The sequence below is a fragment of the Emiliania huxleyi genome (genome assembly GCF_000372725.1).
Source record: "Emiliania huxleyi CCMP1516 unplaced genomic scaffold EMIHUscaffold_1071, whole genome shotgun sequence".
In the NCBI taxonomy this organism is placed as follows: Eukaryota; Haptophyta; order Isochrysidales; family Noelaerhabdaceae; genus Emiliania; species Emiliania huxleyi.
In genome coordinates, this window is record NW_005201976.1 from 1 (window position 1) to 11435 (window position 11435).

At 62.1% G+C, this 11435-nt stretch overlaps 4 protein-coding genes across 4 annotated transcripts; 1 reads left to right on the forward strand and 3 right to left on the reverse strand.

The window, feature by feature from the left end:
• Nucleotides 1-139: 139 nt before the first annotated feature.
• Nucleotides 140-797, reverse strand: EMIHUDRAFT_251288 (hypothetical protein; the record flags this gene model as incomplete). Its single annotated transcript, XM_005792454.1, has 2 exons — nucleotides 140-576; nucleotides 706-797. Coding segments are annotated over 2 exons (529 nt in total), but the record flags the coding sequence as incomplete, so codon positions are not given.
• A 1046-nt stretch (nucleotides 798-1843) lies between these two features.
• EMIHUDRAFT_372888 (hypothetical protein) lies at nucleotides 1844-2745 on the reverse strand. Its single transcript, XM_005792455.1, has one exon. The coding sequence runs from the start codon at nucleotides 2709-2711 to the stop codon at nucleotides 1995-1997; it is 717 nt and encodes a 238-aa protein (XP_005792512.1). The 5' UTR covers nucleotides 2712-2745; the 3' UTR covers nucleotides 1844-1994.
• A 4087-nt stretch (nucleotides 2746-6832) lies between these two features.
• Nucleotides 6833-7135, forward strand: EMIHUDRAFT_372891 (hypothetical protein; the record flags this gene model as incomplete). Its single annotated transcript, XM_005792456.1, has 1 exon — nucleotides 6833-7135. A coding segment is annotated over one exon (303 nt), but the record flags the coding sequence as incomplete, so codon positions are not given.
• Nucleotides 7136-10791: 3656 nt separating this feature from the next.
• Nucleotides 10792-11403, reverse strand: EMIHUDRAFT_121982 (hypothetical protein; the record flags this gene model as incomplete). The annotated part of the gene is made up of 1 exon (XM_005792457.1): nucleotides 10792-11403. The coding sequence occupies one exon, from the start codon at nucleotides 11401-11403 to the stop codon at nucleotides 10792-10794; it is 612 nt and encodes a 203-aa protein (XP_005792514.1).
• Nucleotides 11404-11435: the final 32 nt, after the last annotated feature.

Genomic DNA, 11435 nt, shown 5'->3' on the forward strand with positions numbered 1-11435 from the left:
AACCGGTTGTGTAAACTTATGAGGAGTGAGGGATGGGTCGGGAGGAGTGAGGCAGGGGAGTCGAGGCGGGAGGCGGGAGGGAAGGCGGGCGGGGAGGCGGGAGGGGAGAGGTTCCGCTCACCAGCCTCTCTGCGAGCACCGCCTGCTCCAATCACCCTCTCGTGCGCGACCGCCGTCTCAAACTTCTCGCGCGCCTGCGCCTCCAGGAGGGCCGCTGCCTGCTGCAGCTGCGTCGAGTGCTCCGCGCTCAGCTGCTGCAGCTGCGCTGAGTGCGCCTCCGCCGCCGCCGCCTGCTCCTCGCGGAATCGCTCGACCAGCTGCGCCTCGATCGCAGCCTTGGCCTCCTCGACCGCCGCCGCGCTCGCCGCCTCCTGCCGTCGCATCAGCTCGACGAGCTTGGCGGCGTCCGCCTCCTCCTGGCACTGCAGCGCTTGCTGCAGCCGCGACGCCTCCGCGTCCCGCGACTGATGCGCCTTGAGCAGCTCCATCAGGTGCGTCACCTTTCCCTCCAGCTCGGACGCCGCGGTGGGAGCCGGCGGCGCGCCGTCGCAGCGCGCCGGGGCCGACGGCGAGAGCCTGTGGAGGAGCCGGTGGAGCAGTCGAGACTGCTGACCGCTCCTCCATGGTCCCCCGCCGGTGGACGCCGAGTGCAGTCATCGGTATGCGGGAGGCGTGCTCAAGGGCTGGCGGGGCGGACGCGACGACCTGGCGTTGCCGTCGCGGAGGGCTCGGGCTCGAGTGAGCGCCGCCGGCGACGCGTCGTTGCGGCCGTGGCCGCGCGAGCAACATGCATGCATGCGCGCGAGCGGCTCCCCCCCAGTTGCTCCGTCCGAAAGCACGGATTCGGCGGACGTTCTTGGTTTACGCATGTTGGCACCAGCTGATGGCTTGGGTCCCAGATCACGCAGTTTGTGCACGGTATTCGGATTTTGCTATTTGCTCGTGTGGGGGTATATCGCAGATTTGTCAATGGTACCGCGTCTGCGACGCGGGCGCCTTGCGGGCAGAGCCCTTAGCCACCCTTTTATCTTGCGCGGTCAAAACCCCGAGAGAGAGAGAGAGAGAGAGAGAGAGAGAGAGAGAGAGAGAGATCGGACAAGTGGTCCACACGCTGAACAGAAGAATGTTCAATCTCAATGTCCCACCCCCCTGCGCGCGGGCCTTCTAGGCCCGCGGGTAGTCTCCCCCCATCCCCAGGGCCTTTCTACATACATACATAGGGCCTCCAGGGCTCGCACCTCAACCTCTCATAGACCAGCGCAAAGCGCCAGGTAGGTAGGTAGAAAGGTGAAGAACAGCCAGGCTCGGACTGGACACCAACCAACGCGGTATGGGTGGACGCAAGACAGATGATGACGACACGCACGAGCGACACACAGACACAAACAGGCTCACAAGACACACAGCCAGCTGGCTGCCACACACCCTGAGTTGGCGTACACATAACTCAGGGCCACATTCTTCCTGTCGCCCCCCCCAGCACTCCAAGGTGCCAAGAGAAACAAACAAGGGCACAACAAACAAGGGCGACGAACACACCATGAAAAACAATATCACAGTGTAGATTCTGCCCCACACAGCCCCTTACCCCTTCACCCTCGCCTCGCTGCTTGGTGTTTCTGAACACGTAGTCGTCCACGCTGTGGGGGTTGTGTGTGGGTCCTGTGTCTGGGAGGGAGGGAGTGGGGTGCAGGTTGCTCACGCCTCACCCACGGCACCGGGCCGGTGCTTGTGCACTTTTTGAATGCCGTGGGGCTCCTGCCCGTGTCCGGGCGTGGAGATGCGAGGGTCGCCCCCCCTTGCCCCACCACTTTGTGTGTGTGGAGACGTTTACGTTACCTTACCTTACCTTATGTAGATCACAGTGTCATTGTGTCAAGTGACACACTTGTCACTTCACACACATATCACCTCTTTTGCACACAACACGAATCAATGTGTACTGCATGTGCATGTTGTATCCTCACTCGTCTCACGTCTATGGAGTACGTGCCTCAACTCGCCTCGGTGGCGAGACTGCCCGGCGGGCCGCAGTCTAGCGCCGCCTTGGCCTTGAGCTGGTTGCTGTTGGCGCCTTCAGGCAGGCCGAGGCTCTCCACACTTCCGCCCGCCGCGGCCAGCAACTCCTGGAAGGTCTCGCCGGGCGCATCGGCGGAAATGTGGGGGTTGGCAAAGGCGGTGAACGTGGGGGCGCATGCCGCCTCCGTCTCCGGACCGGGTGGCTCAAATGCTGGACCGTCCGCAGTCAAGTAGAAGCCGGGCTTGGGCGGAAGCTCTGCATACTTTTCCACGGGCCAATCCTTGATGAAGGCGCGCGTGCTGATCTCTGGCAGCTCGCCCGCCCCAATGTATGGGCAGAACTCAGGGAACGTCAGCACAGCATTCGTCTGGTAGAAAGGGTGATCGACACAGAGAAGAGTGCTGCAGCACGTCGTCACCATGCTGATGGAGGCCGCGTCGTCGCGGAGTCTGTTGAAGGCGAGCTTTTCCTTGCCCGTCACGGCGAGCTTATTTGGCCAGTAGCGCAGGTCGAGCGGCTTGCCCTCACCGTGGACGCCCGTCACGCCGCTCGGCAGCGGAGCGCTGGCCTTTTTGTACGCCCAGACGTTCTTGCTGTAGCAGTCGACGCAGCAGCACTCGAGCTGGTGGATGGGCTTTTCGCAGGCAAATGCGACCGACACCGCGCCACAGCGGCACTTGATCGACGCCATGTGCAGAGCGAGCAGGCGGCGAGACGGACCCAGTACAACTGGGAAGGCCTTGAGGATCGCCCTCCGGGGACCCACCCAGTGCCTCCTGACAGAAGATAAAGACGTCCTATGACGCTATCTCTCGCATCTGTCTGATTTCAGAGAGAGAGAGAGATTTTTCAATACCAAACAACTCTAACACTCACACGTAATTTGGGGCCTGGAGCCCTGTTCACGCGCGCGCGAGACGTGCAGACAGGGTTGCCAGGTGAGAGCGAATGGCGCGGTCGGTTCACGCCTCGCACAACAGAGAGAGAGATGCGCTCTGCATGGTGGGACATAAAAGAGAGCGAGTACTTGGGCGAGAGGAGTAGGCCGTGCGGTCAACGCTGCCGCGCGCGACTTTGCGTGCAGCTTGAGAACGGCGGTGGGCGAGAAGCCGCCGCCGAACGTCTCGTTTGATTTCAGTCACAGTCGCCGCCCATGAATTGGGGCCGCGGGAAAAACTTTGGAAGGGAGAAATTCCCCTTAGTTTTCACGCCCGTTCAACGATTTGGACAAGCAACCGTAACGCGTGATTGCTGATTTTCCCTGAAGCAGTCTGTACCCCCTTCGGAACAGCGTGTACCCCTTCGGAACAAAAATCGTAACACCCAGTGTTCCGACTGCACGGACGCTCCCAGCCGCTTTCCCTGCGGCTAGACGATGGTAATCTCTCCCAAGTTCCTCATCCGCGTTGGCTCCGCGAAGTTCGTAGCAAAGGTGGCCATTGTCGGCGGCCGCCTCGCGTGCGAGCGTTTCTCCTCGACGCCGGGCCAAAAGCAGTTCGTGTTGGTCAGTGGCGGTGGCCTCGAGGTGTCGCACTCGGAGCTTTCGTCGCCTCTCTCTCAGGATCAGAAGATCAAGCTCCTCAAGGAGGTACTCGCTCCGGAGAACGTGGCCGCGGTGTATGACGCCTACTACCGAGACTCTGCCGAGGAAGACGCCACCCGCTACCTCGCCTTTGCCCGCATGTTCGAGCGCCACCAGCATTCGACTCTGAAGCCCTCGCCGCCAGAGAGCGACGTGGTGATGAGCTCCAAGCGCCAGCGATCGTTCTCCGGCTCGTATCGCGAAGGCGACGACGACGAGCAGCAGGCCGACCCCGCGGGTGACAGCCCACCTGAGGCCACCATCGATCTCACCGCCTAGTGAGTCTCGCGCCAGAAGTGAGCCTCGTGCCACACGCACGTCGCCACCTTCACACGCAGTGCGAGCGCTTTCATTCGTGAACGTAAGCGAGAGTGGGCCGCTGCCGCCGCGGACAGGCGGCGGATACGCGCGGGGCCGCGCCGCCCGCCGCCCGCCGCGCCTGCTGGGCCTGCACGCTGCCGCAGCGCATGGACGCGGGTGTGCCCGCGCTCACATTACAAAATTAGAGTCTGTTTTGATTTGCACTGTCACTGGGGCCCACGGCACCTCACACCACACCACCGGTTGTCACCGAGACGCAGACAGACAGACAGGCGGCGCTCGCCCGCGCTGGCGGCGCTCGCCCGCGCTGGCGGCGCTCGCCCGCCACCGCGCTGTCGCGGCAATCCGGTGCTCACCGCGCCAGCGATGTGGTCGTTCAAGCACTGCCCTGCCCGGCACAACCAGGTTAGTGGCACGGCACCGCGGCGCTCCTGTGCTCGCGACGTGCCCGCGCTGCGCGTCGGTCGCGACCTACGCGCCGGCGCTCGGCGCACCCAAGTCCAATCTGGAGTTGATCGTTGCTTCCCTTTCGCGAGGCGGTGCGGACTGCCGGAGGCCTCGGTCTCCCCTCTGCCCGTGCGACTTTCGCTAACTCCCTCAGCGTAGATCGTCTCTCTTCGGCGCGCTCGAGCACGTTTGGCACCAAGAGGCTTTGATTCTTACGACCCTCACCCGCCAAGGTAGGTGTGCACTCTGCTAGTACTTGTGTACTCACACCACTACAACGTGGGGTGTGCCCGAGCATGATGTATGTGCGCGTCTGTGTGTGTGTGGGACAGACGTTGTTGTCCTATGCGCGGGGCTTCCCGCGGGGACCGAAGACGTAACAGCAGCAGCAGCAGCACGACGTATTTTCTCAATAACAAGGCTGTGAACGCACAGCGCCATAGGAGGTATTTTCTTCTCAATAACAAGGCTGTGAATCATCGACCGGCGGTACCGGGGTGAGCAGCGGTACGTCGGGGTGAGCTGCATCGAGCGCATGGTTGCGATCGTTGGTCAGCCGGACATGCAAGGCGAACCGTCGAACCAGTCGACGGACGCGCAAGATGCGGCTAATCGACGAAGGCCCCGTGGCGGCGCGGGGAAGCGGATGCTGCAGGAGCGCGCAGCAGAGCTCGGCATGCTACCTTCGGAGCTGGCGCGAGTGCATCAGAGAGACAGAACTGCTCGGCGAGCGGAAGAGCGAAAGGCACGCTGGGCGACGGCATCGGCGGCACAAGGTGGCGAGGACGACGTGCTAGGGGATGCAGCTTCTACTCTTGCCAGCGCGAATGGCCCAGGGAGCTCTGATTGTCCGCAGCCTCCCAGACCCTTTGTGCGCCCGAGTTGGCGTTTCGTCTCTGGGAGCGGCGCCTTTGAGTTGACCGGGCGCTCCATCATGACGGTGAGGCACGGCGTCACGGCACTCCGGCCGGAGCTGCGCTTCTCTTGCTCAATCGAATGTGCTTCCGCGGCCTGGGCTGCGCCGCCAGGCTCGGGGGAGCCACACACCGTGAGGACGAGCACGCCCGCGCAGATGCCATTCCCTCCGCCAACCAGATTGGCGATGGTTTCTCGGTGTGCTGGTCGGTGCTATGCGGCGGAACGCTTGTCGACCTCTGCTTGGGATGCGCTTCCCTCGTTCGAGCGCGCTACCCGTCTAAAGCAGGCAAGGCACGGATGGGAAGGTGTCGATGCCTCCGCTCTGCGCACCGCTTCCACCTTCGAAGTGATCCCCCAAAGGTCACCGCCAGTGAGCACGATGCGCACAGGCAGCGCCGAGCACGGGGAGAGGCCCAGAGAGAAGCCTGGTGATGCGGAGGAGGCTGTCCACGAAGAGGGCGGAGGAGACTGCTTGACATTGCAGCTCGCTTTCTACGCTTGTGACAGCGGCCTGAGTGGAGGGACCCTCGAGCTTCGACTCGACGACGGCACGGTCGACGCTCAAGCCGGCGCTGGCCCAACAGTTGTAGCCGAGGATGCGCCTCTCGCTATCACTCTCACCATTCCTTGGGGTACATAACGCCCGGCCCTAGGTATACGCGCAGCGCCTGCTTGGGCTCAGTCCCCCCGACCCACCTTTTTCCCTTCCTTCGCTATCTCATCTAGGGTTTGAAAAAGTGTGCGGCGGCATGCCGATGGTCGATGGCCTCGGCGGCGCCTGTTACTTGCCGGCGCGGGGCTTATCTTGTGTGGCTTCTTTTCCTCACATATAAAAAGAGAGAGCGGAGAATGTGTTGTACATTATGCGTGTGCACTCGCGATGCCGGATGCCCCGGATGCGGATCGCCGCGCATGCTACGCCACCACCTACGCTCGCCCTCCTCGACAAGCGTCGGGTTTTTTGTTTCCGATGGATGGAGGCCGTGTCCCGGACGCCCATGTCCCTCTTTAGCTTGCGTGACGTGGTCGCTCGAGCGACCCCTTTGACCGAGCTGGACGACACCGAGGCAGCTCTCGCAGTGTATCGCACATTCTTCGAGGACGCGAGGACGCGGGATCCGGCGCTGTTTGATCGGCTGAGCGAGACGCTCAACCAGCAGCGCGCAATGTTCAGCGATCCGGAGATCTGGTTATATCGCCGCAGCCTTGACGCGCTGATCATGGCGGAGGGAGGCCACCGCCAGGCTGAGACGCCCTTCTACCTCTACTACTGGGACGACCGCGACGGGCCGTTTTGGCGTGGGTGGTGGGTGACGCCCGATGAGGTCGGCTGCACGCAGTACGTCGCCTTCGCCCGCGGGCACCGCGTGGCCCCCACGGAGTGCGACGGCGAATGGGAGTCGGCCTATCCGATTCCGGGCGTCGATCCGTTTCGAAACGGCAACCCGCGGCAGCCCTACGCGCAGATGGCAATCTTCCCATCCTCCGACGCCGCAGACCCGCCGGGCGCCTTGGCCATCGTCGGGCTGCGCGGCACCAGAGGCGAGCGCGCTGCTGGCGTGTATAATGTACTCGCGGACCACCCTCACCACCATGGCGCCTCACGGCCTGTCTACAAGCGCGCGCGCCCGCTGCGAGAGGGCGAAGAACGGGCGATCCGCAGGGCCAACCTGACCCTGAGGCAGCGTTGGTACGAGGCGGTCGAGTTGGCGCTTGCTTACTCGCGCTGCAAGCCCGCGCTCTTCAGCTGGCTCGAGCGCGCGCAGGCCAGGCTCGACGTCTACGGACCGGACGGTGTGGCGCGCCAGCGCGACCGCGACGAGTTTGAGGCCGACTTTGCCACCTGAAAGTCATGCCCGGCGGCCACACTGGCCGGTGGTCGTTCAGTGTGGTGGGAGTGTGGTGGGGTGGATTTCCTGACCGTTCAGCGTCGATGCCGCCTGCTCCCCGCTGGCGCGACCCTGCGCCGGCCAGCGGAGCCACTGCCCGCTCGGTCACCACCCCCGCCGGCGCGACGCGATCCTCGGCGCCGCCGGCACGGAGCGGTTGATTCCTCGGAGTGTTGGTCGCAGGAGGATGGCTCGCCGGGCAGCTTTGCACACGTCGGGTGGGGACAGGAAACCCATAAATAAATAAATAAATAAAACGGACACACCAAGCAAGGGGTGGGAGAAGGACAGGGTCCCCACCTGCGCGAGCAGGATCTTGTAAGGACGATCAGGGACACAGGAAAACCAGCATACCACTGTGAATACAACTTGTATGCGCTCCGCGCATGTGTGTACGCGCACCCCACCCCCCCCTCCACCTCGGCCTGTGTACCCAAAGAGCAGGCCCAAAGAGCAGGCCCAACAAGAGCAGGCCGAAAGAAAGAGCATGTGAGCTCCCCGGCCCTGGATGTGAGGCTACCAACTGCACTCCAAGTGCTCCAAGTCAAAAGCAGGCCTAAAGAAGCAGGCCCAAAGAGAATCCCAAAGAGCTTGCCCAAAGAGAAAGAGAAAGAGAGAATCTCACATAGCTGGCCCAAAGAGAAAGAGAAAGAGAGAATCCCAAAGAGCTTGCCCAAAGAGAAAGAGAAAGAGAGAATCTCACATAGCTGGCCCAAAGAGAAAGAGAAAGAGAGAATCCCAAAGAGCTTGCCCAAAGAGAAAGAGAAAGAGAGAATCTCAAAGAGCTGGCCCAAAGAGAAAGAGAAAGAGCTGGCCCAAAGAAAAAACGAAGGACCGCTAGCAAGGGACCATTGGGTTTGTACTATTAACAACGAAGGCGCGCTCTCAAGAAAAAAGAGAAAGAGAGAATCTCAAAGAGCTGGCCCAAAGAAAAAAGAGAAAGAGAGAATCTCAAAGAGCTGGCCCAAAGAGAAAGAGAAAGAGAGAATCTCAAAGAGCTGGCCCAAAGAGAAAGAGAAAGAGAGTCTCTCAAAGAGCTGGCCAAAATTTGACATGCACCCCGTTGCAGGATGGGGCGGTCGCGAAAAACACTTTTGCGGCGTTGGCGAGCACGAAGACCTATGCGGAAGCGGGAAGACCTATGCCCCCCCGGGCGCCGCTATTTGATTGACGTGCTCGCGGAAAGAAGTACGCGGACATCCATGTGTGGTGGCGGCGTGCCGTCCTCCCATCCCTCCCTTGGGTTGTCTGTTTCCTATCTTTCTTTTACACCGCGGAAAGATTTTTCAAGTGGCCCGGTACACGGAGCCAACCCTCGTGTTCAGACCCCGCGTGTTATGGCCCTGCGCACCCCGCAGGGTCAGGGCTGTCTTGCTCGTAGATCGCAGCCCGTCCCGAGTATCCGGCCCGCGCGCTGGGTGCGCTGCTTATGAAGTGCAGTCGGCAGCCTCGCCATCCACGACGGCCGGGGAGCTAAGAAGCGCACCCCGCCCTCCGCCCTCGCCCTCTGCCCCTGCCCTGGCCTGGGCGACATCCCCACACCATCACGCGCCAAGTGGGAGAGGGAAGTGGACGGGGCCCTGTGAGCCGACCTAGCCGCCTTTTCCCCGTTATTTTTTACGGAATGGGGCGCCCAACACGTGCCGGATTACTGTGCCTTCCCCGGGCACAGCCTTTCGGCTCGTGAAGGGTCGGTGCGTGTCGTGACCCCCTGGAACACCCGTACCCCCGCACCATCGAAGGGGAATTCCACCTTTTCTTTTTGAAAAGGTTCACCGCCCTTCGGGCACCATCACGCCCTCCGGGCATACTCCGAACTCCCACACGCCAATACACGCGCGGCCGGCGCCTCTCATGCCCTTCTCCAGGCACACCGCGTGAAAACTGCGCGTACGTCCCCGCGCGCACGCAAACACGCGCAGCGCCTTTCAGAGCTGTGCCCATGTGCGTCTGCCCTGTGCTGGCGCCCCATGGCCGTCCCGCGCCGCCCGCACCAGCTGCGCGCCCCTCGCACCACCAGAGGCAGCCGCATATCCACTCACGCCGCGACGCGCGCGCCGCAGCACACCTCACCAGCACACCTGCGCCTTTTTGCGCCCTGTGCAGGCTCTGCAGACTGCTCCTGGCATCTCATAAGCGGCTGTACCAGGACGCGCCGCGAGTGAGACGCAGATCCGGCACCGCGCAGGCGCGCACGCACGCCCGCACGCGCGCGCGCGCGCGCGCGCGCTTCCGCTCTCTGCTGCACAGACTGCCAGCCTGCACACACAGCATACAGCACCATGTGCACGCATACGCCTGACGATGCAGCCCGCACTCCACAACAATAGCCTGCCTCACGCCTCACCACGCCACCCCGCGCTCACACCGCCAGCAGCCCGATCAGAGAAACTGCAGCGCGCGCCTCTGCACGCCTGCAGTCTCTCTGCACTCTGAGCCTTCTCAATCCACCCCGCCGCCGCGCCTCCCCGGGCACACCGCAGCGAAGATGTGAGTCGAAGTATTGGATATCGGCCGAGCCTGCGCCTGCCGCACACAGTTCTTTTTACTGCCAAAGCATAAAAAGAAAAACACGAGGGCGACTTGCACTTTGGTCTTTGGACTTTGCACTTTGCACTTTGCACTTTACGTATGTGCATAGTGCAAAGAAAAAACACCGGAACCCACTTCCCCCCTCCCCCCCGAGATTCAGAAAATAAAAGAAAAACAGCCTAACCCCAGTAGGAATAACGCCGAGTGCCAGACCACCAGGGGGCAAGTGTGTGTAGCACCTTCGACCCCGATCTAAAGGCCCGGGTTCGGGTTTATCTCGGACATGTTTTTGGCCACACAAAGAAGTCACTGTGAGAGTCTATTTATCACCTTGACAAACAGCGACGACCAGCAGCAACGACCTTGAGCAGCGTCCTGCCGAGTGTGTGTAGCACCGACGCAGACGCACCCCAGGCACTACACTACGACGGCTAGGCAGACCTCACCAGTCCGATAAGGATCAACTGGAAGGTTGAACCTCGAGCTTAGACAGAACGGGCGCGACAGACTCCAGGGGAGATCGCGCTCTACTCGGGGCACCAAGGAGGAAAACCGAAACCGTTTGGGTGCCCCACAACAACCCAAACGCCACAACCTAAGCGCCACACCTCCCCCCCACGTCCCCCCCCCCTTGGGGACGTAGCGCACGCCCTTGCTCGGAGAGAGTGGGGGGGGAGGGGGGGTGGGGGAATAGGAGGAGCCAACGAGCTCGGAGTAAGGTCCACAGTAGAGAGGCCGGCATTTAAGGCGTAACTTCACCCTCGCTCACCTCGAGTATATCTAGGCGCCCTGGTGCAGTCGGTCTTCGGATCAGCGGCCAGCTTCCCATCTAGGGCAGGGAACCCCCAGCGACGCTAGTGTGGCCTACGGTAGCCATAGCTTGTACGCGATCCCGGGGCAGGGGGGTGTGGACTCTGGAGCTCCAAGAGAGGATAGAGAGAGGAAGGGAGATTGGTGTGCCGGTTTTTTGAGCTAGCAATTTTTTTTCGAAGGGGAATTCCTAAAGATCCGGAAAAATCGCCACCAAAGGCACCAAAGCGAGCAGTTAGAGGCGCACGTACGTGTCTTACTCCAGACGCAAGTCAGACCACGCGGCGGCTTCCGCGCACCGCAAACAGCTGGGCGGTCAGGGAGTAAGCGTCGTTTTCCATCCCCCCTTGCGCGGACAGCAAGCATACGTGGCTCTCATCTGCGCAAGGCCGCATCGCGCGGCGCGCGCGGCGCTGCATCGGGATCGACATATCGAACGCGGCAAATCCCTCGCTGGCGCTCGCGCTCTGCAGCAGGGTGAGCTCCGCCCCGTCCCACGAGTAGACCAGCAGGTTTCGCATGTCGCTCAGGTAGAGCCTCCCGCTGGCGGTGAACATGTCCTGCACCTCGAAGCCGCACGAGGTGGGAGTCCCTGCGAGATGGAGCGGGATGGCCGGGACCACCTTCCGAAGGGGCTCTCCTTCCAGAGAGAAGACGTGCACGCTGTCGCACATGGTCATCAGCAGAGTGCGTGCGAGGCAGACGAGCTGGTTCGGCGCGTCAGAGAACGAGTACTCTCCGAGAGAGAAGCTGTGGTGGTGACGCGTCGCACCGTCCTTGAACACGAACACCTTGTACTCGCGGTCGTCATCGTCCTCGCCATCGTCGTAATACTCCCACGGCCGGGCGCCGGGACAGCGCTCTCCGGTGAGCACGAACACCATGCCCGCGCCGACGGCGATGTGCAAGGACTCGC

What these genes read in the sequence shown, in the direction of transcription:
- EMIHUDRAFT_372888 (XM_005792455.1), bottom strand. Translation starts at nt 2,711, where the DNA reads ATGGCGTCGATCAAGTGCCGCTGTGGCGCGGTGTCGGTCGCATTTGCC.